This window comes from Pteropus medius, unplaced genomic scaffold, assembly GCF_902729225.1.
Source record: "Pteropus medius unplaced genomic scaffold, Ma_sr-lr_union100, whole genome shotgun sequence".
In the NCBI taxonomy this organism is placed as follows: Eukaryota; Metazoa; Chordata; class Mammalia; order Chiroptera; family Pteropodidae; genus Pteropus; species Pteropus medius.
Window position 1 is genome coordinate 29,051,690 of NW_024340696.1, and position 23,898 is coordinate 29,075,587.

A 23,898-nucleotide genomic window follows, 5' to 3' on the forward strand; every position below is an offset into this window, starting at 1 on the left:
AGAGCGCTGGTAAGAGGCGAGGAAGAGCGACTGACAACACAACTGACACTTCCCCACTCCTCGTAAAGCCATTTTCAGAAAGGGGCACTTGTGAGACGCAGGGGGTGTCCGTGGTCCCACTAGCGACCGACCTCAGAGCGAGGCCCTGCGAACCCGTTCACGCAGGACATGGCGCGGCCACCTGGCCCAGCCTCCGGGGAGAAAGCGGTGCTCGCGGACGCTCGTTCCCCGTGCCCGCCACCCGAGAGTGCGGATCCCGCGCTCGGCCGCCTCATGCAGTGTAAACACTCGGCGCCCGCCGCCTCCCCGCTTGGAGGGCGCAGCGCTAGCACAGACCCACATTTTTGCGCCTCTTGTCACGCACAGGAGGAAAGACGAGGAAGACAGAGGGGAGGGAGACGCGGCAGCGATTCACCGAGGGCCGGCGGCGTGCGCGCGTGTGCGCGGCGGGGAAGGCAGCCCGGGCGTCCCGCCGGCTCCCGCCCGCGCCCAGCGCCCGCTTACCTGCCGGTGTCGCTCCGAAGACTCGCACCACCGGCACCTTCTTGACAGGGGCCTGGGTGAGGGGGGATTGGCAGATATCCAGCCCCTGCAGCGGGCTGGCCATGTAGTAGTCGGCAGTCACTATCCTCACTGAAAACATGTTGGCCGCCACCGCCTCCTCTCCACTAGCGACCTGGCAGCGGCAGTAGCAACAGCAGCCGCGGCGGCTCCTACCGCAGCGGTGGCCCCACGGTGGCGGCGGCGCCCCCTCCCCTCAGTTTGTCCCCCTCCTCTTAAACACAGACACCGTGAGCCCCGGCGGCGGGCGGGGCAGTGTTGGCACTGCTGCCGCAGCCTTCTCAGGAGCACCCGGCGAGGGGCAACAGGAGAGAAGCCCTCGCGCTTTCGTCGGCGGTGGTGTTGGTGCTGCCGCCACTGCCGCCGCCGCCGCCGGGAATCACACGGGCTCCGCGGTTCCAGGCTGCAGCTCTTGTTGCCATGATGATGATGTCACGGACGCAACCACTGGGGGAGGGGGTTGTGTGTGTGGCGCAGGGAGGGCTGTGAGTAGCTGGGGGAGGGGACGCGGCGGGAAAGGGAAGGAGCGGGGCGGGCGTCCGAGTGGGACACCCAGGCCGAGATGTTTTCTCCCCCGCCCCCGGGCACGCAGCGAGGGAGGAGGCAAGCGGAAAGCTGGGTTCGCGCCCGGCGCGGGGAAACGATGGCTCGGCCAGTGGGCACGGCCACCTGGGCGAGGGGCCGCGGAGGGGGCGGCGGAGCGCCGATGTCATGGATGGGCTCGGAGGGGCTTGCGGGAGGGGGAAACGCCAGGGTCGTTTGGGCGTCTAGGCGGGATTGGCCGGAGCTGCGGTGCTCGCGCTCACCGCCCCGACCGCCATTTCACAACCCGCAGAGAAGGCGGGGGTACCGCGGAGACGGCTTTTTTACAAGGTAAGGAAATCCGCCCGCGGGAGGAGGGAGCAGAGGCGCAGATCTCGTGCCGCCGCGGCCTCGCGGGAGGGCAGGCGGCGGAACGGGCGGGGCCGGACGCGGACGCTGCCGGCCCCTCTTAGGGAACGCCGCGGCTCCGCGCGTGGCCTAGGGGCGGTGCGAGGGGCGGGGGCGCGCGAACGCGGGCCTCGGCCTATAAAAGGGCTGCCCCAGCGCTGCTCTCGGTACGTGCCGCGTACTTCGTGGCTTTCTCTTGTTCGACGCGGTGCTGCAGTGTCTGCAGCCACCTATTTAGTGAGATTTATTCACGCTCGCTTCTGCTCAGCTTTGTCCAGGGTTGGCAGATCCAGTGCGCAGGATTTCCCACCACGGTGTTTTCCTCCCGCCCTTTCTTCCTCTCGCCCTAGTGGAGCCTTCATTCTCACCTCGGGCCCGTAGACTGGGTCCCGAGCGCGCGCGTGTACTTGTAGAGACTTGTCAGCTCCGGGTGACTTCCCTCCTTTTACTCCCCCGGAGGAATGTAGGATTAAGAGCCTTTGAATTTTCGGCCAAAGAAAAGGGCGGGCGGGAGTCCCCGCGACAAACGTGGACTCCCACTATTATTCTTTAAGAGGTTGTGCTAGGTTTTACTCTGCATGCATGAAAGCAAAAGGGGGTGGGGAAGGACCGTTAGACAAAACGACTTTATTTAAAAGCGGGGTGTGTGTGGGGGGCGGAAGTAGGGATGCAGTTGTGAAATAAAAAAAGGGTAGTAATAGATGCAGCTGGGTTGGCCATTATATTGGAACCGATGGGTTTTTGTCTGACGTGGTCACTAATATTGGGCGTGACCTTGAACAAATAATTTGGTTTCCTCATCTGTGAAACGAGTCTCACTTAATGTATAAGGGTTTTTTCCTTAACAAAAGGAATTAAGCGGTAGGAGGCAAAAACCATGGTTTCAAATTCGAAACCTGCCACTGTATTAGGACTTTTGACAGTCATTTTCAATCTACCCAAATTAGAAATTATTTTTTCACACGTGTTATACAGGTGTATTTTAATGGTTGGTAGGTTGCCATTTGAAGTGGTATGAGAGATCCTCATTTGGAATTATTGTGGTTCTTCAAATAGAAAAAAGGCTCAAAGGGACAGATCACTGGTAAGAAAGAAGCTGTCTAGAAATTCCATAACATATAATGCTAATAAGAATTTATGCTACAAGGGATTTGAGACTGATTACTACAGTAAGTGAGCCTACAGTTTTCAACCTCAGAGCACAATTATAAACATAGGTGGCAAGATTTCTACTAATATATAGGAAATTGCCTAATGTTTCTAAGAGGCAAAATCTTTTAAATTGTTTTACGTTTTAAATTGATTTAAGAAGGCTATGGAAATGATTAAAAATTGGACTACCATGCTAAAATGCGTTTTCTAGCAAAATAAGTATTATGCACAAGCTGAATGTTAGAGGCACAATACCAGTGGTTCTCGCAGCATTCTTTGGCACTAGAACATTCTTTAATGTTTTGACCCTTACTGAATCACATTTTTTTTGGATGGGGCCTAGAAATCTATATTGTTAGCAACCCCACCCACCACTCTCATGGTTCTTAAGTAGTAGGAAATTGAGAATCTCTGTATTATAGTATAATTAAGTACATCCAGAATGTTTAAATTATACTATTCCTAACTAGAAAAAGGTAAAAGCGTTGAATTCACAGATGAGCTATTTCTAGAAAAGAGTTTCTTTCCTCCGACTTCTTGAATCAATATCATTAACTTTAAGAAAAGGCAGTTGCAACCACAGTTTAAGTCCTTCTAGAACACCAAGAAAAGAATGTTCACTCTTGAAGAAAAACACTTGCATCATGAAATTAGGATAATATGTCCATTGCATGTATTTGAGTTTAAGTTGATGCTCAATTGAAAATCTGACAATACTCCCCTAATCACGGTCAAATTGAGTTTGAACAGGTCACTTTACTTTTTTGGAATTTGTTTCTTTATCTATGAAATAGATAGTAATTCCTGTTTCAACTTAGGGATTTTATAAGGCTCAAATGAGGTAATGTATGTGAAAGAATCATAACTGTTGTCATCCAGAAGTTTAACTCATCTGAAAACAGTAATATCACTTGGAATTGGCTTATCTACACACAATATGAGAAATGCCAAAATTGAACTCTATACTTAATATCTTTAAAGCATCTCTTTTTTCTGTTATTGTTGAGGGGCTTCTCTTTGCCAGGTGATTTGAGATATAGTGAGAAGCAAAGCAGACATGGTCCCTGCCCTTATAGGACTTATAGTCTAGCATCTTAGAAATGTATTTTAGACATATCAATTGGCATTTTATCATATCTTCTAGTTCACTAACCTATACTCATCATGTCATATCTTTAGTAAAAGCTTGCCTAGCCTTCTCTACCAGTACTGTTAAGTGTCTGTTAGCTTCTGCCGGTTAGCGATTTATAACCTAGAACAGAAGGCAATGGCTACCATAATTTTTTGGCAGTTTTCATAAGATGGCTCACTCAAAACTCATCCAACCCCTTTCTAGCTTGCTTTTCTGTACTTTAGAAGCTAGAAAATTAAAAACTACAGTTTCACAGACTCCCTTGCAGCAAGAGTGCTGGCATGAGATGAGTGGTGTGCTGGTGACTGTTTAACAATGGCGAAGGTAAGGGAAAGACCTTGATTTGTAGCACTGGCCAGTTTTCATGGTATGAATACTCCTAAACTACCAAAGTGATTTCATGGAAAGTGAAGTTAGTTGGAAGAGTTGCAAACAATCACAGGCCGTTTTCAGCATATTACTACATATAACTTAGTTTCCAGCAGTCGGATGTATCTATTCAAGACGTGGGTGTGAAAGGGAGCAACATGATACCTCAGCTGCACTCAGGGAGATGGGATTTCCTGGAGAACATGGTGGAGGTGTCTGGTTCTGGGTAGCTGGAGAGGAGTTCTGGCATTCATTTTTAGAGTCATAGGTGCTGACTGGAAGGTCAGTGCCGGGATGGGTTTCTGCTAGAATAGCCCTGTGGTGTGAGATGAGTGTTCTTCCTAGTTTGGTTTTTCCTAGATATTGCTTCTAGCTATGTACTATCTAAGCCTGTTTTCTGTCCTCTCAGATATCTGTAAGCTAAATACTACCATTGAATCCTTTTTACTTAAACTAGTTCAGTTATAGCCAGCTACATAATAATTTGTAAGGTTCAGAGTAAAATAAAAAAGGGAAGGCTCTTTGTTCAAAAAGCAAGAAAAAAATTGCCATTATATGTACTAAAATATAAAGCTTTTTCTGTCTTCTGTCATCTCTCCTTTGACTTGTCATGATTTTTTAGTCTGCTTTTTAATGTCATTCTAAGTAAAGTTAGAATTTTAAATTATTAGAATTTTACCATTCATCTTTATATCATGCAATGCCATTTATAAATGCAAATATGAGCATTTAACTCATACGTGGAATCACCAAAATTACACAATTCATATTTCATAGTGTGTGCATGCATATGTATTTCATGCTTATCAGAACAGTGTAAATGCTGCACAAAACCAGCTCAACTGTTTTTATTTCCCTTCTTGATATGCACACAGCCTACCAACCTGAGTAAGGAAGGACTGAAAAGAAAAGGGATTATGAATTGCCCTACCTTTCCCCTTCTTTCTTATGATATCGTTTTTAGGGTAAATGGTAGTTCAGGGAAGTAACGCATACAAGAAAGAAATGATGCAATAGGGTTCTTTGGTCACTTGTATTTCTTAGGATGCTATTGCCTTCTTTCTGTGCTTGAAGCAAGTTCTGGTTGAGATGGAAAGCATAGCTTCTCGGAGCTGTCAGCACCTCTACTAAATCAGTCACAGATGTGACATGCCTGCCTTGTACTCACTTTGTGACTCCCTGAGTTCCTATATATCATAGATCACCAGAATCCTGTGCTTATGAGGCATCATGTCGACTGTATGCAAATGGTGTGGCAGGGAAGAAAGGACACACACAATGCCTCCTTTGCTTTTGTATATGATGCATTGAATCACTGGACTTCATTTCTAAAACAGATGTTCAAACATAAAAGTATTAAGATTTTGAAAATGGTGACTGGAGAGCATTAAGCCATGTACTGGGCCCTGTGTGACCCATGCAGTTTGCATGCCCATGCAGTTGACTCTGAGCTTTGTGTTTCTCAAGGGGGCTTCTCCTGGTATTTTGGGTGAAACATTCCTTTTCTTTGTATTTTTTTAATTATTATTTTTTTTTTATGATGACACTGATTAACGAATTCCAGTGTTTCAGGTGTACAATTTAACAGTAAGGCATATACATATTGCATTGTGTATCCACCTCCCATAGTTAGATTTCTTTCTATCACCACATAATTGACTCCTTTTACCCCATCTACCTCCTTCTCCCTCTTCTCCCCTACCCTCTGGTAACCACTAGTCTATGGTCCATGCCCATGAGTCTCTGTATGTCCTGTTCGTTTTTGCTTTAAGGTTTATATCCCACATATAAGTGATATCATATGGTTTTCAACTTTTTCTGTCTGGTTTATTTCCCTTGGCATGATTATCTTGAGGTCCATCCATGTTGAAACAGTTCTTTATTGTGCAGAATATTTAACATCCCTGGCCCCTGGGCACTTCATGTGACTGAAATGTCCCCCAACATTTCTAAGTGCCCCCAAAGAGGGGTTACTGCTCTCCACTGAACTCCTAGAGTGGACTCCACTGTCTCCAGCTAGGAACCATGACCATTACAGATCCAAGAAAGGCTCTGCACAGTTTTTGCTAGTGATTCTCAGGCAGAACAAAATATAGTTGATTTTAAAAGATTTCAAAATTCTCATACCCCGGAGAGTAGAATTATGATGACTTTTCCCCCATTCTCAGAAGAATGGTACCACCTACATTGGTGATGAAACAGCTATTTGGGATGAAAGTTTAAAGGTGACCAGTGGGTTTTATATGTCACATGCATATAAGTGGTAGTTTACTCCAGATAGATAGCAATTTCTGATAGTTAAGTAAAAGAGCAGAGAACCACAGAAAAGCAGAGAAATCATCTTACTTTCATTATCAATATCAGTTGGCTGAAGGGGGCAAAAAGCCCCAAAGGAAAAATTAAAGAAGTTGTCACAAAAAACTATGGTACTCTTAATGTTAGATTTTGAGCTTATTTTCATTTTGTCTCTCTTTTTTTCCTTTTTCTTTTTCTTTTTTTTCTTTTTTAAGTTTTAGTTCTGGATTTAAGAATATTAACATCATAGATTTTAGAGCTGAAACAATATATCACAGATGATTTTCTTTCCTTTATCACTATACTAATAGCCATGTAGAGATTAAAAGCTCTAGACCTGGCCTTGCTTTTGCTGACTGTGAACCTCACTTTCTGTGAACCTCAGATTTCTCCTCAATAAAATGGGGATAATAGTATGTTATCTTAGGTTCTAAGTCATTTCACTAAAAGCCAATTCATTAAAAGTAATTTTTACCAAAGAATACATTTGTTAAATTCAAAACGAATATTCCCTAAAACAGTATTTGATAAAATATAACTGATTCTTTGGCAAATTAGCTTTTAGCAAAGTTGACTATTTTCCATCCCCATTTGGCATATTATAAGTATTAAATGATTTATTGCAAAAAAAAAAAGTGCTTGGCAAAATACTCAACAAATCTTAGCCATAATCCCCCCAACATTCTGACTTCAAGTTTTGCTCATTCTCTTTCCTGAATATTCTCATTCCTGTCCACATAATTACTGTCCTTCTGTAGGCTTAACTACCTTTAGGTGGGCATTGCAATCGTCACTTGATTGGTCTCTTGGTTCATTCCCCTCCAGCCTTATTTAACGCACACTACAAGGGTAATCTGTCTACCACATAAAATTTAAATTATCCTCTACAGTGTAATATCTCATTTCACTTTCTTCCCATTTATCCTCTAGCACCACTGAAGTACTTATATTTCCTTAAATATATCATTCTTTTGGAAAAAGCATCAGATCTCTATGCCTTGGCCTTTCTAACTGGAATATCTTCCCCTTCATGTCTCGTATCAAAATTCTTAGTTATCTTCAGGTGTTGGCTAAAATGCCGCTTCCCTTGTAAGAGTTTCCCTGATTTCCCTAAGCAGATTTAGGTGACTTTCTAGGCTTTCACTGCTTTTTGTACATGCTTCTGTTGTAACTCTTAGATTGTAGTAGTTTGTTAGTTTGTCATTCTAATAGGTTATAATCTTGAAGGAAGGGACCATGTCTCTTCATCTTATACTTGCTCCAAGTATAGTGCCTGGGTTATGTCTTTAACATTTATTGCATTAAAAAATTAGAAGATCTATTTACAATCCACTCTATTGCCTTCTCACCACTCCTCCAATTTACGGATCAGGAAGCCGAGGGCCTACAGAGATGAAGCGATTTAGTGAGAGCCCATGCCTTCTAATTCTAGACCTATCACTTTTACTTCTATGTTGTAAAGAATCTTATGAATAGTTTCTATATACTAGTCATATTTGTTGTAGAAACAGCCTGTTTTGTCAGTGTCTTTCATTCATCTCCAGTCTAGGGAATGGTCAGAAGGGCATAGTGATTTGGCGAGATTCATATGTTCTTCCATATTCAATTATTTGTTTTCTAGTAAATTTAGTGAAATTCAAGGTAAATTATTCCTTATCCCATTCCTTTAGCTTTGTAGAACTCAGTTGTCTTAACTACCGTAGGGTTGAATGTCCGACGCGTTTACTCCATTGGTCTGAACCAGGGCAGTTATGGCCCCTGGGGACATTAGGGAAAATATCTGGAGAGATTTGTGATTATCACATCTGAAGGAGTGCTACTGGTATCTAGTAGATAAGAGTCCAGGGATGCAGCTAAACATCTTATAATGCATTGGATAGCCCCCTCAACAGAAAGCATTATCTGGTCCAAAGTGTCAATAGCACTGAGGTTAAAAAACCCTGACCTAGTGTAAAGGAAGTTTTTACCCAGCCCTTCATCCATTGTCTTACCTCTATGAATCCATGATGGAAAAGGAACTCATTCCCTCCTATAAGTGACTGGAAGCCCTAAGTAGGTATGGCAAAGTCTAGAGGTAATTGCTATCATCAACTCTAGCCACTCTGAAAAGACTTCATGCAGGTTTCCCCAACTTATGCATAGCACCTGCTTGGGTATAAGATAGGCAATAAATATGTATTGCCTGAATGATTAATAAGATATTTTCTGGCTACAAGAATGAGGTTTTATTTCTCTCTTTTAAACTAAAGGGAAGTCAAATTAATCATTGTGGTGAGAGCTGAATTTCTCTCTGTTCTTATCTTTTTAACCAATTAATCTTTTCAGTTACAGGGAGAAGCAAAACTTTTTAAAAACAACTCTCAGCTCTCCCACTTACATAAATTAGCAGTAATAATTTTAAGGGAGAGACCAATGAGCCTATAAATTAAAGATGACATTTGAGGAACAAAAAATGAAAGAAGCTTTCAGAGTGGAGCAATATTAGAACTGATGCTTGAGCTCTCCAGGACCCTCATTTAAATTACATATCCAGAATTGATATTGGAGCATTTCCAGTGGGTTACGGCTAGGAAGGAAGAGACCAAACACACATAGAGTAAGGTTAGATTAAGTTCCCAATTTAATCGACATATAAAATCTCAGAAACAAGGTGTATATGTAGAGGATCATATCTCAGGATAGTTTTCTCTGGCTCCAAAGTCCCCACTGTACTCTTATATTCACAGCATAAATCACATCCCAGGAAAACTTCCACTAATCTTTGTTTTTGACAGTGAGCTCTCCTGGGTTTATATCCTCATTTTACATCCTCATTCCAGGGGCCAAGAAAGACTAGTCTCAGATGTGTAGATACAGAGCAACACTTACATTTCCTTACTTTCTCAATAAAATGTATTTTTTCAATCTTAAAGGTTTTAAATGCATAGCATATAAAATATGGAAAACTTTAAAGAAAATATGGGATACTCAATCCCACCCAGAGGAAGTCATGATTAACATTTTAGTCCATTTTCTTCTAGAAAATTTTTCTAGAAATATATTACAAGGTGGAAAGAATGCCTTTTTAAAAAACTTTACATTATAGCAGAAATATTTCTTATGAAAATTAAAATTCTTCATATACATTATTTTAATGGATGCAGAATATGCTGTGCTGTGGACATGTGATAGTTTACTGTTTCTCTCCTGTTAGTTAACAACAGAATGTTTCATATTTTACATTATTATAAATATCCCATTGAGCATTTGCTCCATTTTGGATCCTACCTTTACCTTTCAAGGAACTTACTTTGTAGGTCATTACTTGACAATATCAGTTACAGGTATATCCCATGTTTCTTCTCTCCAAAGAAGAATTACATGTGATATTCTTTCTGCCTGGTTTGCACATCCTTGATCTACTTCTTTAAGCACAGTTAATTCACTCTTTAAATTTCAGGTCAAAGGACACTTTCCTCAGGGAAGCTTTCCTAAACTATATTTGATTATGATTCTCTGTTACATACTTTAATTATACTGTGTTTCTTTTTTTCCATAGCACTTGTGTCTGGCTATAGTATTCCATTCGTTTGTGTATTATTTGATTAATTTCTGTGTCCCCCCTTGGACTAGAATACTACAATCATTATCTGGATAAGCAGTAATTGTAAGACTGCTTATAATGTATTTTAAGGCCAATTAATATGATCTCATTCATATCATTGATAAGATGGGTTAAAGCTTGAGATTGAACTACAGTGAGTCCAAAAATATTTATGTGCCAGGCATTAGGCTAAGTGCTGGGAATGTAGAAATGAAAACAACGGGCATGATTTAACCTTTATGGTACCCATAGTCTTTTGGCACACTTTTTCTGTAAAGGAACAGATAAATATTTTTGGCTTTTCAGGCCATATGGTCTCTCACAACCACACATCTTTTCTGATGATACACAAAAGCAATCATCAACAATCCATATGAAAGAGTGTGTCCGAGTTCTAATAAAACTTTATTTAAAAAGCAGGCACAGGGGTTGGATTTGACCCATGGACTATTATTTACTGTCCCCAAGTCTGGGGAACAAGATAGCCATTAAACAGTATTCTTTTGATGCGTACTTCAAAAGTAAAGGACAGAGTGCATTGAGGCAGAGCTGTGTAACCTAGTCTAGGGAGAGGAATGAAGGCTTCCTTAAAGAACATGACTTTAAAATTTAAGAAAGAAGGGAGTTATAAAAGTAGGGACAACTGGCTCATTGAAGACCTAAAGCATTTAAAGAGCAAGAATAGAAATTCATTCTTAAGCTGGCGACTGATATGGAGTATGAGATGAAATTGTGTGAGGATATATAGTGAAAAGACAGACTCAGTACTGAAACATTTTCAGAATCTAATAAATACTTCCCTAGAGGAAGAGATGCCAACAGCAAAAGACTGAGAAAGAAACTTAGTGAAGTGTAGCACTAGCAGGAAGTTTAAGACTTTACAAACACTCTAGATGACTCTTCCACCTGGATGTGTAGGATATATAGGTTGGGAGGTATTATCGTAAAGGCTTTAGGAACTTCAGAGAACTGATAGACTTTCTGAACGATAAGATATGTATATATGTACAGAAAGAATAGAGCTGAGGGCTAAGCACAGGGTGAAGGGGAGTGGTAGGGTAGAGAATGAAGACGTAGTAAAGGAAATAATAGGAATACTTTGCTACTAAATAGTATACATGGTATATAGTAGGTGCTCAATAATTTTTTGATAAATAAATAGAAGGATAACAATATAAGATCAAAGCATCTAAGAGGCAAAGGGTTTCAATAACAAGTTGGTCAATAGTTTTGTATGCTTAAAAGAGCTATTGATTAAGGCTAGTTTCCTTGGCTATATGGGAAAGGATGCAAGTAAGGATTCAGCCACTATTGATGCCCTAGCACAGGATATGCCTGACCTCTAACTCTTACGTCTAGGAAAGCTGACCTGGTTCTTTTCTTCCCTAATGATAATGAGTAGGAATAGGGACCTTCCTATGTCAGTATATTCTCAAAATAAAAATGTAAAGTTATAATAGGAGTGAGATTTTTCATAGATTACAGTGATACCAGGTCAACTGTTATCTCTTCTCTCAGTCACCTATATTGTGTATTTTATTACTTAATTCTAAACTTTTTGTATTGTTTAAACTTTTTTAAACTTCTTGTTGATACCTATAAACCCCTATGTTAGAGATTGTGGGGAATTCAAAAAAAAAAAGTAAGATATGGCTCTGGACTCTAGTGTTATGTAATTGACCAACAAGTTGTAAGCTTCTTGAAATTGGGAATCATATTTGACATTTCCTTTTTTTCTTGCACAGTATCAGATATATGATTGGTACTGCAGAAATAGTTCCTGCTGCCCTCTGCATTGCACCATTTCATGACCAAATGATGTCCAAGCCACTTCTATATGACTTGGACAAAATATGCTGCTTTCTGAGGCAGACAATAACATTTCAAAGGTATCAGTAATAGCAATTTCAGCTTGTTGAAGGTAGAAGTTCTTTGTGTGAAGGTCAGCCTGTCAGTAAGTAGCATGCTACCCCATTCTTTCAAGATTATAAAACCCTTAGTGTGTGTGTGTGTGTGTGTGTGTGTGTGTGTGTGTATGTTTAAGAGTATTGGGGAACTGTACCCAGTGGTCTCACTAGATGTTTTTAAATCAGAACTAGGGCAATTGAGTTGTAATGTATTTTGAAAACATTTATTTCCACAAATTTATGAGAATGGGGAACTGAGGTTTTGCTTGCCTGAATTAGCAGGTAGTTTCATTCTCCACTCAACTTTAGCAGAGAAGACCTAGCCTTAGGATGAAAATGTGAAACTGAGGTTCTTGACAAGTCCGAAAAGTGGAGCAAAGATTAGTCTTAAGAATTAAGGGCAACGTTACTATTTTTCTTAAACAGCTGCTTATTTTTGCATTAGTATGAACTGTTTTTACACGAAAAGCTCATAGGTAAGGGGGAAGCATCCCATTTCTGAAATATTCAGTTCCCTTTACTAAGCATATTCAAAGTCTTTCAAAACTAAATGTATTAAAGACTGTGACATATGGCTTACAGTCTTCCTCTTTACCTATTAACTCAGGCCCTCATCCTGAGTGAATTCATCACCCAAGTAGACAGCCTACTTAGCACCAGCCTCAAAGTTCCTTGACATGCTCATCTCTGGTGATCTTCAGCCACTTGCTTCTAATGCCACACTCCGAACTTGTCATACACTCAATCTGTTTCACCTCTAACCTCGTAAATGCAGACTTCATATTCTCTGACCAGAACTTTCATCCTAGTTCTCTCACTCTTACTCCCAGTACAACTGTCCGCAGTTTACTGACATCTCATTCCTAGTGCTCTTCCCCACTCTACTTTGGCCTCTTACTGTTCTCAGATTTCTCTGTGTTGGGACCTCCAATCCACAGACTTCGCTTTTTTCTCCTTATCAGTCTTTTCTTGCCTTCACTTCCTTTGATCTCCCGTTGCATTCTATTTTAAATTACCGGCATCTGCTTTGCCTTTGTTGACTTCCTATCACTCACCTGGTAAAACACAAGCTTTAACTAGGTGCCTTTGCCCAGGTTGCTGCGTGCACCCGTATAGAAAAAAGTACCACTGCTATGTAGATTGGCATTTAACACTGTACATTCAGGACCACAAACTTCATCTAGATCACTGTTCATACTGCCAAGAAAAGAAGATTATCCTTATAATGTATTAATTAGTCTCTACCATTTGAACCTCATACTCCAAATGCCAGGTAGAGTATTACAAATTCTGCTTTGTATACCCTAAATTAGTAATAGGCTGAATCATTTCAATTATCACTACTTCTCTCTGACTCTCTAACTTAGCTTTGGTGCTTATTTATCTTATTATGTACTTTATAGTTTTGGGTCCAGTTTATCCAATAAGATAAATTTCCAATGTTTTTTAAATTAATATTTATCGGTCAAAAAGAACACATCTCAAACGTCATGGAATGAAATGATAACTGAAGGAAAATCACTCCTAGGGATATTTACTCTTTTCAGACAGGCTTTTGTGAATCTAAGTAGTCTCTAGTTGTTGTAAAACAGTGTCAGGGCCTCAGGCTCAGCATCCTTGAGTCATTTCATTCTTGCTTTTCCCAGGGCTTCCACCTTTCATCATTTCCGATCCCGCAAATTTTCTAAAAACACATCCTTTTCCCCCCTAAAGTAGCAAGGAAAGCAGTACTGCTTGGGTAGGGAACAGTGGTGGGTACCGTTTGTATATATAGGTCATTTATTGAATGGCAATATAACATACTGGTTAAGAGTTTAGGCTCTACTGTCCAGTTTCCCTACTTATCTCCCTGTGTCTTTGGGCAAATTATTTTCTGTGCCTCATCTGTAATATACAGATGATAATATTGGTACCTATCTCACAGTATTGTGAGGATTGAATTACATATATTTAATGAGTTAATACCTTAGAACTGGTAAGCACTCAGTCACTGTAAGCTATTATTCATAATTTAGAGGCAGCTTCTCTATTTCCTAAAATATATTTATTTATGAACAAGAAGAGAGTAATGATGAAAGCTAGGAGCTATTAAAATTCCATTGATTGGATATAAAAAATAGACTTTTAGAATTGCAAAACACCCAAGAAATTATTTAGACCATTGGTTCTTAACCAATATATGCATCAGAATCACTTATGAAGTGTAATAAAGCTATAGTCACCCAGGCCCTCCCTTCTCACATCTACCAAGTCACAGTGTCCACAGGCAATTCCAATGCAGTCTTCCTTGCAAGAGTCACTGAAATTTTATGTCTTTAGATTTTACAATCTTCCTGAGGAAATTGAGACTTAGAATAAATGACTTGCCTAAGACCCCACAGAGTAAGTGGGATCCTGGTCGCTTAGCTCTTTGCTAAGTGATCTTCCTGTTTTTCTACGTTGCTTGCCAAATATATAATTTTTAAATTTTAGTGATAGTTTATCCTTCTCTCGGTAATATCAGGAAGAATAATACAGGCTTTAAAAGTGTACATGATTCAACATTTAATCCAGAATAACAAAGTTTATTTTATAATTCATTCAGAAGACTATTGCACATTTACATTAGGATTTAAAGTGAATTTTGCTGTGCTTTTCATGTAGACATTAGTCTTTGCCACAATGCTTGCTGCTAATTAGTACAAGGAAACACTGTATGGCAGAGAGCTTACTCAACCCAACCTCACAGATTGACAGGCAAACAAATGATTTTTAGGGCAAGGCAGCTTTAGAAATTAAACTTAGAACCCTCAATAATAAAATATGCATTTCTTATAATTAAGATTTTTGTTTTACTTTTTTAAGTTTTTTTTTTTAAACCTTTGTAAAATATTCTTGGAATTTTTCCAGTCTAAGGACAATTAATGTAGAAAAATCAGAGGTTATTAGGTACAGCGTTAGTATTCTTATAGCTTTACTGATGGGTAGATTAAAAGTCTAAAAAATAGAGCAAAAAAAATTTCTGAGTTTTGTATTTGGTATTAGGTAATATGATATCATAGCTCTTAAAATATTTTTTCTTTATCCATAGAGGAATACAAAAATATATTAGAACTTGAATGTGAACTTATGCAAATGTATGAAACAAATTAAGGTGACAGGGCAGAAAAAAGAAAATGGAGCTCAGATTAAATCTATCTCTCAAAGCAGGTCTATTTATATTTCACTATATTTGCTATTACAAAATTATTTCCATGTATGTGTTTCTTTGCTAGAAATGATAAATGGCTGCCAACCCAACTTCTGATTCTTCGGCAACTGCATTTTACCAACAAACCATTTCTTTTGATTTGGTAAATGCTATACAGAAGCCCTAAAGAAGTCTACCATCCCAGGTCCCTATCAACCTATTATTAAACTACTGTCGTTTCTCTTGTGTCTGCCTGATTCCATACCCTTTGCTCTACACTTCATCTCAGGTTCAACTTTGGGGTCTTTTTACTCAGTGCTTGTGTTTAGCTCCCTAGCACTTGGCTTTCTGCTCAACCCAATCATCTTTGGTTAGACCCACCTTCCAAGCTGCCAAGACTTATACCCCTTGATCGTAGCAGTTCAGGAATTCCTGGCACAGTCACTGGCTGCTACCTCAGGGAGACTAGCCCTAAACACACCCCACATGATAAATGTCCATTTATTCATCTGTTCATCAGATTTTACTCATTACTCTGGGTAAGGCACTAATCTTCTGGGGAATAGAGAAGATTAATTCATGACAGAAATTTCCTAAAAGCTCTTAAAATCTAGTAGAACAAATAATACAAGTATATAATGATAATTTAAGATGGTATATATTTAACTCTTATAAAGACATTAATTAACAAAAGCTTCAAATAGAAAGATTCTTAACCAGGGAGTTAAGGATTATAGGGTACAAGGGAAAATCACCAATAAGAACCTGGGATGGTGGGTCATAGATTTAAGATTGAGAACATTGATAGGTGTTAACAAGACTTTGAATTTAGGCTAGAATAGACACCATAGTAGAAAGAAATTCCAAAATGTGGAACCAAACCAACAAGAGCAGAAAAAATAAGTCTGACAGTATAAGTAGGGAGTAGAAGAAAGTCTAGGAAAATTGGTTGGAATCAGGCTATGGAAGGCTTTGAAGCCTGAGGAGTTTAGAGTTGGCAAGCATGTATGGGGGACTCAGAAGGTTTTGAGCAGGAAATGATTTAGCAGTGGTATACAGGAAGGATTTGATAGTAGGAGTTAGGCAGAGACTGCAGACCAGGAAACCCGGAGACTAATAGAGTACAGGCATACCTTGTTTTATTGTGATTCACTTTATTATGCTTCATTGATGTTGTGTTTTTTTACAAATTGAAGGCAGGACCCTCAACTAGCAAAAAGATTGAAACTTGCTTTATTGTGATACTCTATCATAGTGGTAGGGAACCGAACCTGCAATATCTCTGAGGTATGCCTGTAATCTAAAGTAGGGAAGGCCTGGAGGTGAAACTATTCATTTTATTAAGTGTCTTTTGTGAGCTGAGTGCTGGTGATAAAATGAAGACTAGGTCCTTGTCTAGAGGGAATTTTCAGTCTAGTGAGACATTGATCTATTTAAGGCTCCTAGAGGGGTCTCCATGTAAAATTTTGGGACCACTTCTAACCCTTGCCTGGTTACTCAGGAACTAGGTCTTCGTTTAACATTGGGATGTGTTCCCTACCTTCTAAAACTACTTTTCCATTTTTTGAGTCTGCTAAGGCAAAAGTATCTCAACCACTTGTACATAAAGAAAAGCAATTTATTCCTTAAAACAAGATAAGACAGGAACACTACACCAGACAAGGCAAAGAAGAAAATGACATGTGTTTTAAAGAGATAACTGAAGATGATGTGGAGAATGAATTGGAAGTTTGATTAGGGGCAAGAAAACCAGCTAAGAGGTTATTGTTGTAATCTACCCACTTGATTATGAGGGCCTGAACTAGAAGAGCATGAAGGAAGAGTCCTTGGTGGCTACATCCACCATAATCCCTTCTTTCACTTCTATCTGGCGCAACTAAGGTATGGGTAGGGGACTCTCATTTGGAATTGAATCTTGAACAGAGGGACTCAAGAACACAAGAAAAGCTGTTTATATCTTCAGACTTAGAAGTAATGCTTCTACTCTCAAGTAGTCTCTTTTTGGTTCCTTTCTTACTTGGAGCCTAGTTCGCCAGCCCGCATGTTGATCCTCCTTCATAAATTCTTGTTTTTGCCTTAGTTAGCCCAAATTAGTTCCTAAGGCTTACAATAAAAACAAAACAAAAATACTGTATGTGATGTTTGAGGCACCTGTACATAAGTAGGAAGAGACAGATAGTTGGAAATATGAAACTAAGATAGTGGTGTAAGAACTACAATCAGCATCAGCATCACCTGAGAACTCGTTAGAATTGTAAATTCTTGGGCCCCACCCCAAATTTACTGAATATGAAACTTGAGGAGTGGGGCCTTAGTAAGCTGAATATTAGTAAGTTCTCTGGGTGATTCTAATGCACACTATAGTTTGAGAACCAACTGAATTAGAAGCTTAGAAGGGAGGTTGGGGGTGGAGATAAAGATGTGTATCAAATGTATAATTGCTATTGGAGGAATGAATAAACTCCCAGGAGGGTGGAATAAGGTGAGCCCCTGAAATAGATGAACAAATTGAAATGAGTGCAGTACAGTTATGGAGGGAAAAAAATTTTTTTTTTTTTATGGTGGCATTGGTTAACGAAATCCAATAAGTTTCAGCTATATATTTTAACAATGAGGCATATGTGTTTACACTGTGTGTTTACCTCCCATAGTTAGATTTTTCTATCACCACATATTTAACCCCCTTTACCTCATCTACCTGCCTGCTCCTCCCACCTCTTACCCTCTGGTAACCACTAGTCTATAGTCCATGTCCATGAATCTGTTTGTTTGTCCTGTTCATTTGTTGCATATAAGTGATATGTAATTTTCAACTTTTTCTGTCTGGCATATAAGTGATATGTGATTTTCAACTTTTTCTGTCTAGCTTATTTCGCTTAGCATGATTATCTCAAGGTCCATCCTTATTGTCGCAAATGGCAGTATTTTATCTCTTCTTATGGCTGAATAATATTCCATTGTATATATTTACCACAGCTTCTTTATCTAATCTATCGTAGGACATTAGGTTGCTTCCATGTCCTGGCCATTGTGAATAATGCTGCTATGAACATCTGTGTGCAAATATCTTTGGATATGGGTTTTCAAGTCTTTGGAGTAAATACCCAGTAGAGGAACTGCTGGATCATATGGTAGGTCAATTCTTAGTTTTTTTGAGGACCCTCCATACTGTTTTCCATAGTGGCTGTACCAATTTGCAGTCCCACCAGCAGTGTATGAGGGTTCCTTTTTCTCTGCATCCTCTCCAGCATTTGTTATTACTTGTCCTGTTGATTATAGCTATTCTAACAGGTATGAGATGGTATCTCATTGCTGTTTTGATTTGCATTTCCCTAATAGCTAGCGATGTTGAGCATCTTTTCAAATATTTGTTGGCCATTTGTATGTCTTCTAGGGAGAAGTGTCAGTTCAGGTCTTCTGCCCATTTTTTGATTGATCGTTTGTTTTTTTGTTGTTGTTGAGTCATATGAGTTCTTTGTATATTTTGGATATTAGGCTCTTATCAGAGGTGTTGCTTGCAAATATATTTTCCCATACGGATAGTTGTCTCTTTACCTTGTTGATGGTTTCTTTTGCTGAGCAGAAGCTTTTTAGTTTCATGTGGTCCCATTCATTTATTTTAGCTTTTACTTCCCTCGCCTTTGAGGTCAAATTCATAAAATCCTCTTTAAGTCCAAGATCCTTAAATTTAGTTCCTATGTTTTCTTCTATACATTTTATTGTTTCAGGTCTTACATTCAGGTCCTTAACCCATTTTGAGTTAATTTTGGTGTGTGGTGATAGACAACAGTCTAGTTTCATTCTTTTGTAGGTGGCTTTCCAGTTTTCCCAGCACAATTTATTGAAGAGGCTTTCCTTTCTCTACTGTATGTTTTTGGCTTTTTTGTTGAAAATTTTTGGGTTTACTTCTGGACTTTCGATTCTGTTCCACTGGTCTGTGTGTCTGTTTTTCTGCCAATATCATGCCGTTTTGATTACTGTCACTTTGTAGTATAATTTGAAGTTGGGCAGAATGACACCAAGGAGGGAGAATTTTGACAGAGGTGTCAGATGATCTACACAGTGTCAGATGATCTTCATAGTGTCAGATGCTATACAGAAGCCAAGGTAGATGAGGACAGAGCCAAAGCTATGGGATTGACCATTAGGAGATTTTTAGTGTCATTTAAGAGAGAAGTGGTACAGATAACAAGAATAGGTAGTGAGAGACCAGAGGCCACACAATAAAGGAAACTTTTGGGAGTGCAAGAAAGAAATTTGGGGCAGTAAGGCCAAGAAGATGTTTCATTTAGCTTCTGCTGCAAAACAACACTCAAATACAGTGACTTAAAACAGTAATTATTATATGAATATTTTTCTGAAATAAGACTAATATATTGTTAAAGTTTTTAAGAATTAAAAAAAACAGTAATTATTATGGATCACATGTCCGAGGGTTGGCTGATCTCAGCTGGGCTTGCTCATGTATCTACAAGCCTTTACTCTAGGCTGGACTCTGTTTTACTTACCTGTCATCCTCCTGCTGGGACTATCTGGCTCGCCTGGGCATACCTTTCTCATGGAGATAGAAGAAGAGTTTTAAGAGGATAAGCAGAAACATACAAGGCCGAGACTCCAAATTGACACACTAGCATTTCTGCCAGAGCCCATTATGGGGCCAAACCCAGATTCAAGGGCTGGGGGAATTGAATCACCCCCTTAGAGAAATTGCAAAGTGACATGGCAAAGAGCATTAGCTCATGGAAGGGTGAAGAACTGAGACTGTTAATAGCATAGTAGGGATGACTTGGGCATGCTTGAAAGTAGAAGAGAAGGAATATGTAGAATGAAGAAGTAATTGGAGTAAGTAGAAAGATCAATGTTATAACTCAGAGAATTGACCTTTGAAAAATGAAGGGCACTTCTGACAATGGAAAGCATGGAATTTGATTGAATTAGATTTAGTAGAATTAAAATACAAGATGCCCAGTAAAATTCGCTTTTCAAGTAAACAGTAAGTTTTTAGTGTTAAGTACATTCAATACAGTATTTTGTACTCTCTCAGTACATAGTTTGCTATTTTTAAAATTATTTTAAATACCATTTAAATATTTCTATAATAAAAATTTGGGACATACTTATACTAAAATACAATTCCTTATTTATTTGAAATTCAAACTTAACTGGGCATCCTGTATTTTATCTGGCAACCTTAGTTTGGATGAATTTTAGATAAATTCATTGTAAGATAATCAACAAAGAGATGGATGGGTGCATTTGGGTTTTAACCCTGAAAGAGTTTTGAAACAGTGTCAGTGAAAGGATCGCTGAGCAGTAGTGCAGGCCCACTTAACAACAGGCAGCATGAATTTTTCTTGGATTAAATCAGCAGTAATGTTTCACTGCTGAGAAGCAGTAGTAGTAACAGAGATGCTGGTGCAGACGACCGCCTTGGTTTGATTTCAGCAGGACAGGTTTGGGCAAGAGTTTGGGGCTTAACTGAAATGACAAGAGGTCCAAGTTGCGCAGGGAAAGAGGTGAATTTAGAGGCAGAAGGTGAACAATGAGGCAGAGCGGTTGAAGTTCACAGAGAATAAACAGATTTTACAATCTTGAAGAATAGTTCTGTGTGATAAAGGGATTAAAAATCCAATTTCACATTATACAACCAAGCTAAATTAAAAGCAAGAGCTCTAGAGACAAAGTACCTAGTTTTAAGTGAAATAAACCATATGAAGTACTAAAACAGAATGTCTGGTACACAATAAGCCCTCAAATATTTGCTATGTTTTATTATTTTAAATACCACCTACATGTATCTATAATCAACAAATATGAGTGCTTTAATAAATGTTATTTTAAAGACAAATGGCAAGTATACGTTATGTTTTCTTCCACCTTAGCTAACAAATGCTATGTTTAGTAAATACATACACAATTAGCTATCTGTTGAAGTTGGAACTCACACAACCTTTACCATTTAAGGTTGTTTACTGTTATTACAGGAAAATAATTATCATGCTTAAGTCATATCTTTCTCCTCATTTCCCCCTAGGTGACCATGCTTTGGGATTTTCATAGTTTGAGTAATTCCTCTGGGCTCTGCCACCCAGCAAGTTAAAGAGGACAAGATTCCTCCTGGGGGACTATGGTTGTGGGAATGTGAGCAGCTTGTTTTCATGAGATCTGCACCCTGACCTGGCCTACTGTTAGGAGCTGTAGTGTTGATGGTTGTGTTTTTAATTGTTTCTTCCATCTTACACAGTTATTTGTATATAAAGACTTTTGAAAAGTGAACATTTTGTGGGGATGTTTTGATTATACAAAGAAAAATTAAAACTATTTTAAAGCTATTACTTGTGTCTTATATTTTTCTCTTTTCAAATAAATGAAAATATTAATTGATACTGCCTGGAAAGAAAATAGCCAAGGAAATGTCTATGCTCTTAATGTCTTAAAGTAAGGTAATATTATTCTCTGTTTGAATGGAGCCTTCTAAGGAATTATTATGGTCTCATGCACAATCGACTTAAACGCATTCTTTATCTTTAAAAGGAAGCAGAATAGGATCATTGAGTAAATCACATGTGTTCACAGTCTTGTCTGGTGTAATCATATACTACACAAACACATTATTCTCTAGTCAGGAGGGTAAGGGGACATTTGAAGCGGGATTTGCCCTTGCAGAGACCTTTTTTTGTTTAAAGAATAGTGCAGTGAAAGACCACACAGTAGAAGATAACAGAAAATATCTTCCATGCCTTCCTCCACCTTTATACTTTCTCATTCTCCTTTGTTCTCTAAGGACATCTGTTGTAATGATTATTCTGTAAAACTCATAGGTACATAGCAGAAGGCATATCATATTTCATTTATTATTTTGTCTACTATAATTATTGCTCTCTTTTATGTCATGCCATTGTAGGTTTTTAAAATATTTTGTTTATGGAAGATGTGAAAGGATGTTGTAGAAAATTTATTAGTTGACTGTAGGTAAATGTTTTTAACTCTGAATTTAATAAAATTATATCTTAGAAATTCTAATAAATTTTTATTAAGCTACATCTTAAAGATATAAACATACTAAAAAGAGATGCTTAAAAAGATGAATTTAAGTTTTCTTTTTAATTGCAATAGATTTTAAAAAAATGTTATAGGCATTTGAAAGACATTCTTTATTACGAACAGCAGTACAATGATGTGAGACATCGGAGGTGTCAAAAGACCATTATTTCAAATGTTTTCAACATTTTGATAGCTTGTTTTCTATCTATGTTATAGATGCAGTTCAAAATTCAAATGTTTACTTCTTATTTTAAGGGTTCTTAACTTGCCTCCAGTTATGCCCAAGGTTGATCCTTTGGGGATTTTTGAAATTTATGTTTGAAGGTTTTTAAAATCCTTTTTATTAGGAAAAATTTCAAACATATACTAAAGTAGAGCAAATAGTATAATGAACCCCCAGGTTGTGTTTGAGCTTTAAGTGATATGTTAGTGCAGGTACTACATTTGTTAATGCAGCAGACGTTCAGGAACTCAAGAAATGATTGTGGCTTAATGCACATTTGAAAGTATTTGTGTAAATAAAATTTAAAAACATATCCAACCATTCCCAACCTATGACAGATTATATTTCAAGTGTTTGTTGGTGGGCAGCCAATTTTCGGACCTATAAATGTGTTTCTCATAAAATAATCTTAAAATGGCAATCAGCTTTTCAGACCAGCTCTCAATAACTTCTCTAATTTGCAGCTAAGGGAAACCCATACACCATTTAAAACATTCAATGAGAAAATGCCTCTTTTGCAATTGGAATATGAGGGAACCACCACCAGCGATCTATCTACTGAGTTTGAGATACAAGAGAGTGGGGAGTCAAGTTCTGTAATGGAGATTCATGTCCGTGATGGGTCTTTACTTCTCTCAGCAAGCTAGCAGGAACTCAGAGGGCAGTAGGGTGGCATGGGGGATGGGAATACATGGTGTACATACCATTCTGAAATTATCTACCATTTTCTCTGCTAGTGGAGTTTGGTTTTCTGCTTTTTAAAAGCAAAGCCTATTTGTTAAAAGAAGAAAGAAAAGAAGAAAGAAAAGGAAACTCTCCTTTATAAAACAAACACTCCATGCTGTATCTAAAGTTTACTTTTTATAGACGTCTTTAAAACTAGGTTTCTGATTATTTTCTTCTTTGAGGAAGTTTCTGGCATAGGGGGGAAATTATTTTCACTGGCTGAGATATGCTAAAGACAACAAAATTCCTGACTATTAAAACATAAAATTGGAATATAAACATAGGTACTAAACTGCCAATGAGCTAAAATCAGGTCGTTGGAATAATATTTATAGTGAACCTATAAGGAGCATTAACCTTTTAGAGTATCTGAGAATGAGATATGAAAGCAGGAAGATGAAGATGGGCTCCAGTGCTTTTGTCATGTAGTCTATATTCTCTCTCTTCCAAAATGACTTTAAAGTTCTTCTTGTCCAATATCCTTCTTTTAAAAAAGCTTGGAGCCATAGAACTATGCTAATCAACTCCTCATTTTGCACATATGAAATAAAAGGAAGATAGAGCAAGTACTTTATAAATAGAGCAACAGGGGCAAGATTCAGAAAGGGTGGAATAGCTGAAAACAAGGCCAGCTCAGGATTGAGAACTCTAAATATTACAACGTTCTCTGACCCTGAAATGGTCAATTAACCCCCTAGGATAATTAATAAAATGAATGATTGAAATATCTGTCCTATTTTTTCTAGTTCTAAAAGTCCCATCTGTGAATAGTCATCCTGGAAAGTCTTCAAATGCTAGTGTGGTGTG

At 38.8% G+C, this 23,898-nt stretch overlaps 2 protein-coding genes across 2 annotated transcripts in view; one reads left to right on the forward strand and one right to left on the reverse strand.

The window, feature by feature from the left end:
* REV3L (REV3 like, DNA directed polymerase zeta catalytic subunit) overlaps window positions 1-903 on the reverse strand; it is a 136,691-nt gene extending 135,788 nt beyond the window's left edge. Inside the window, 1 exon segment of the mRNA XM_039870451.1 lies at window positions 505-903. Within this exon segment, the coding sequence (XP_039726385.1) occupies window positions 505-643 (139 nt within the window). The 5' untranslated portion in view covers window positions 644-903.
* On the forward strand, window positions 642-21,430 carry LOC120609390 (spidroin-1-like). The gene is made up of 3 exons (XM_039871856.1): window positions 642-647; window positions 693-1,434; window positions 21,133-21,430. Exons 1-3 carry the CDS (start codon window positions 642-644, stop codon window positions 21,156-21,158), a joined length of 774 nt encoding a protein of 257 aa, XP_039727790.1. The 3' UTR covers window positions 21,159-21,430.
* Window positions 21,431-23,898: the final 2,468 nt, after the last annotated feature.

Coding starts and splice junctions, on each gene's coding strand:
- LOC120609390 (XM_039871856.1), top strand. Junction 1,435..21,132: donor GGAGACGGCTTTTTTACAAG/GTAAGGAAATCC, acceptor ATTTCCCCCTAG/GTGACCATGCTTTGGGATTT.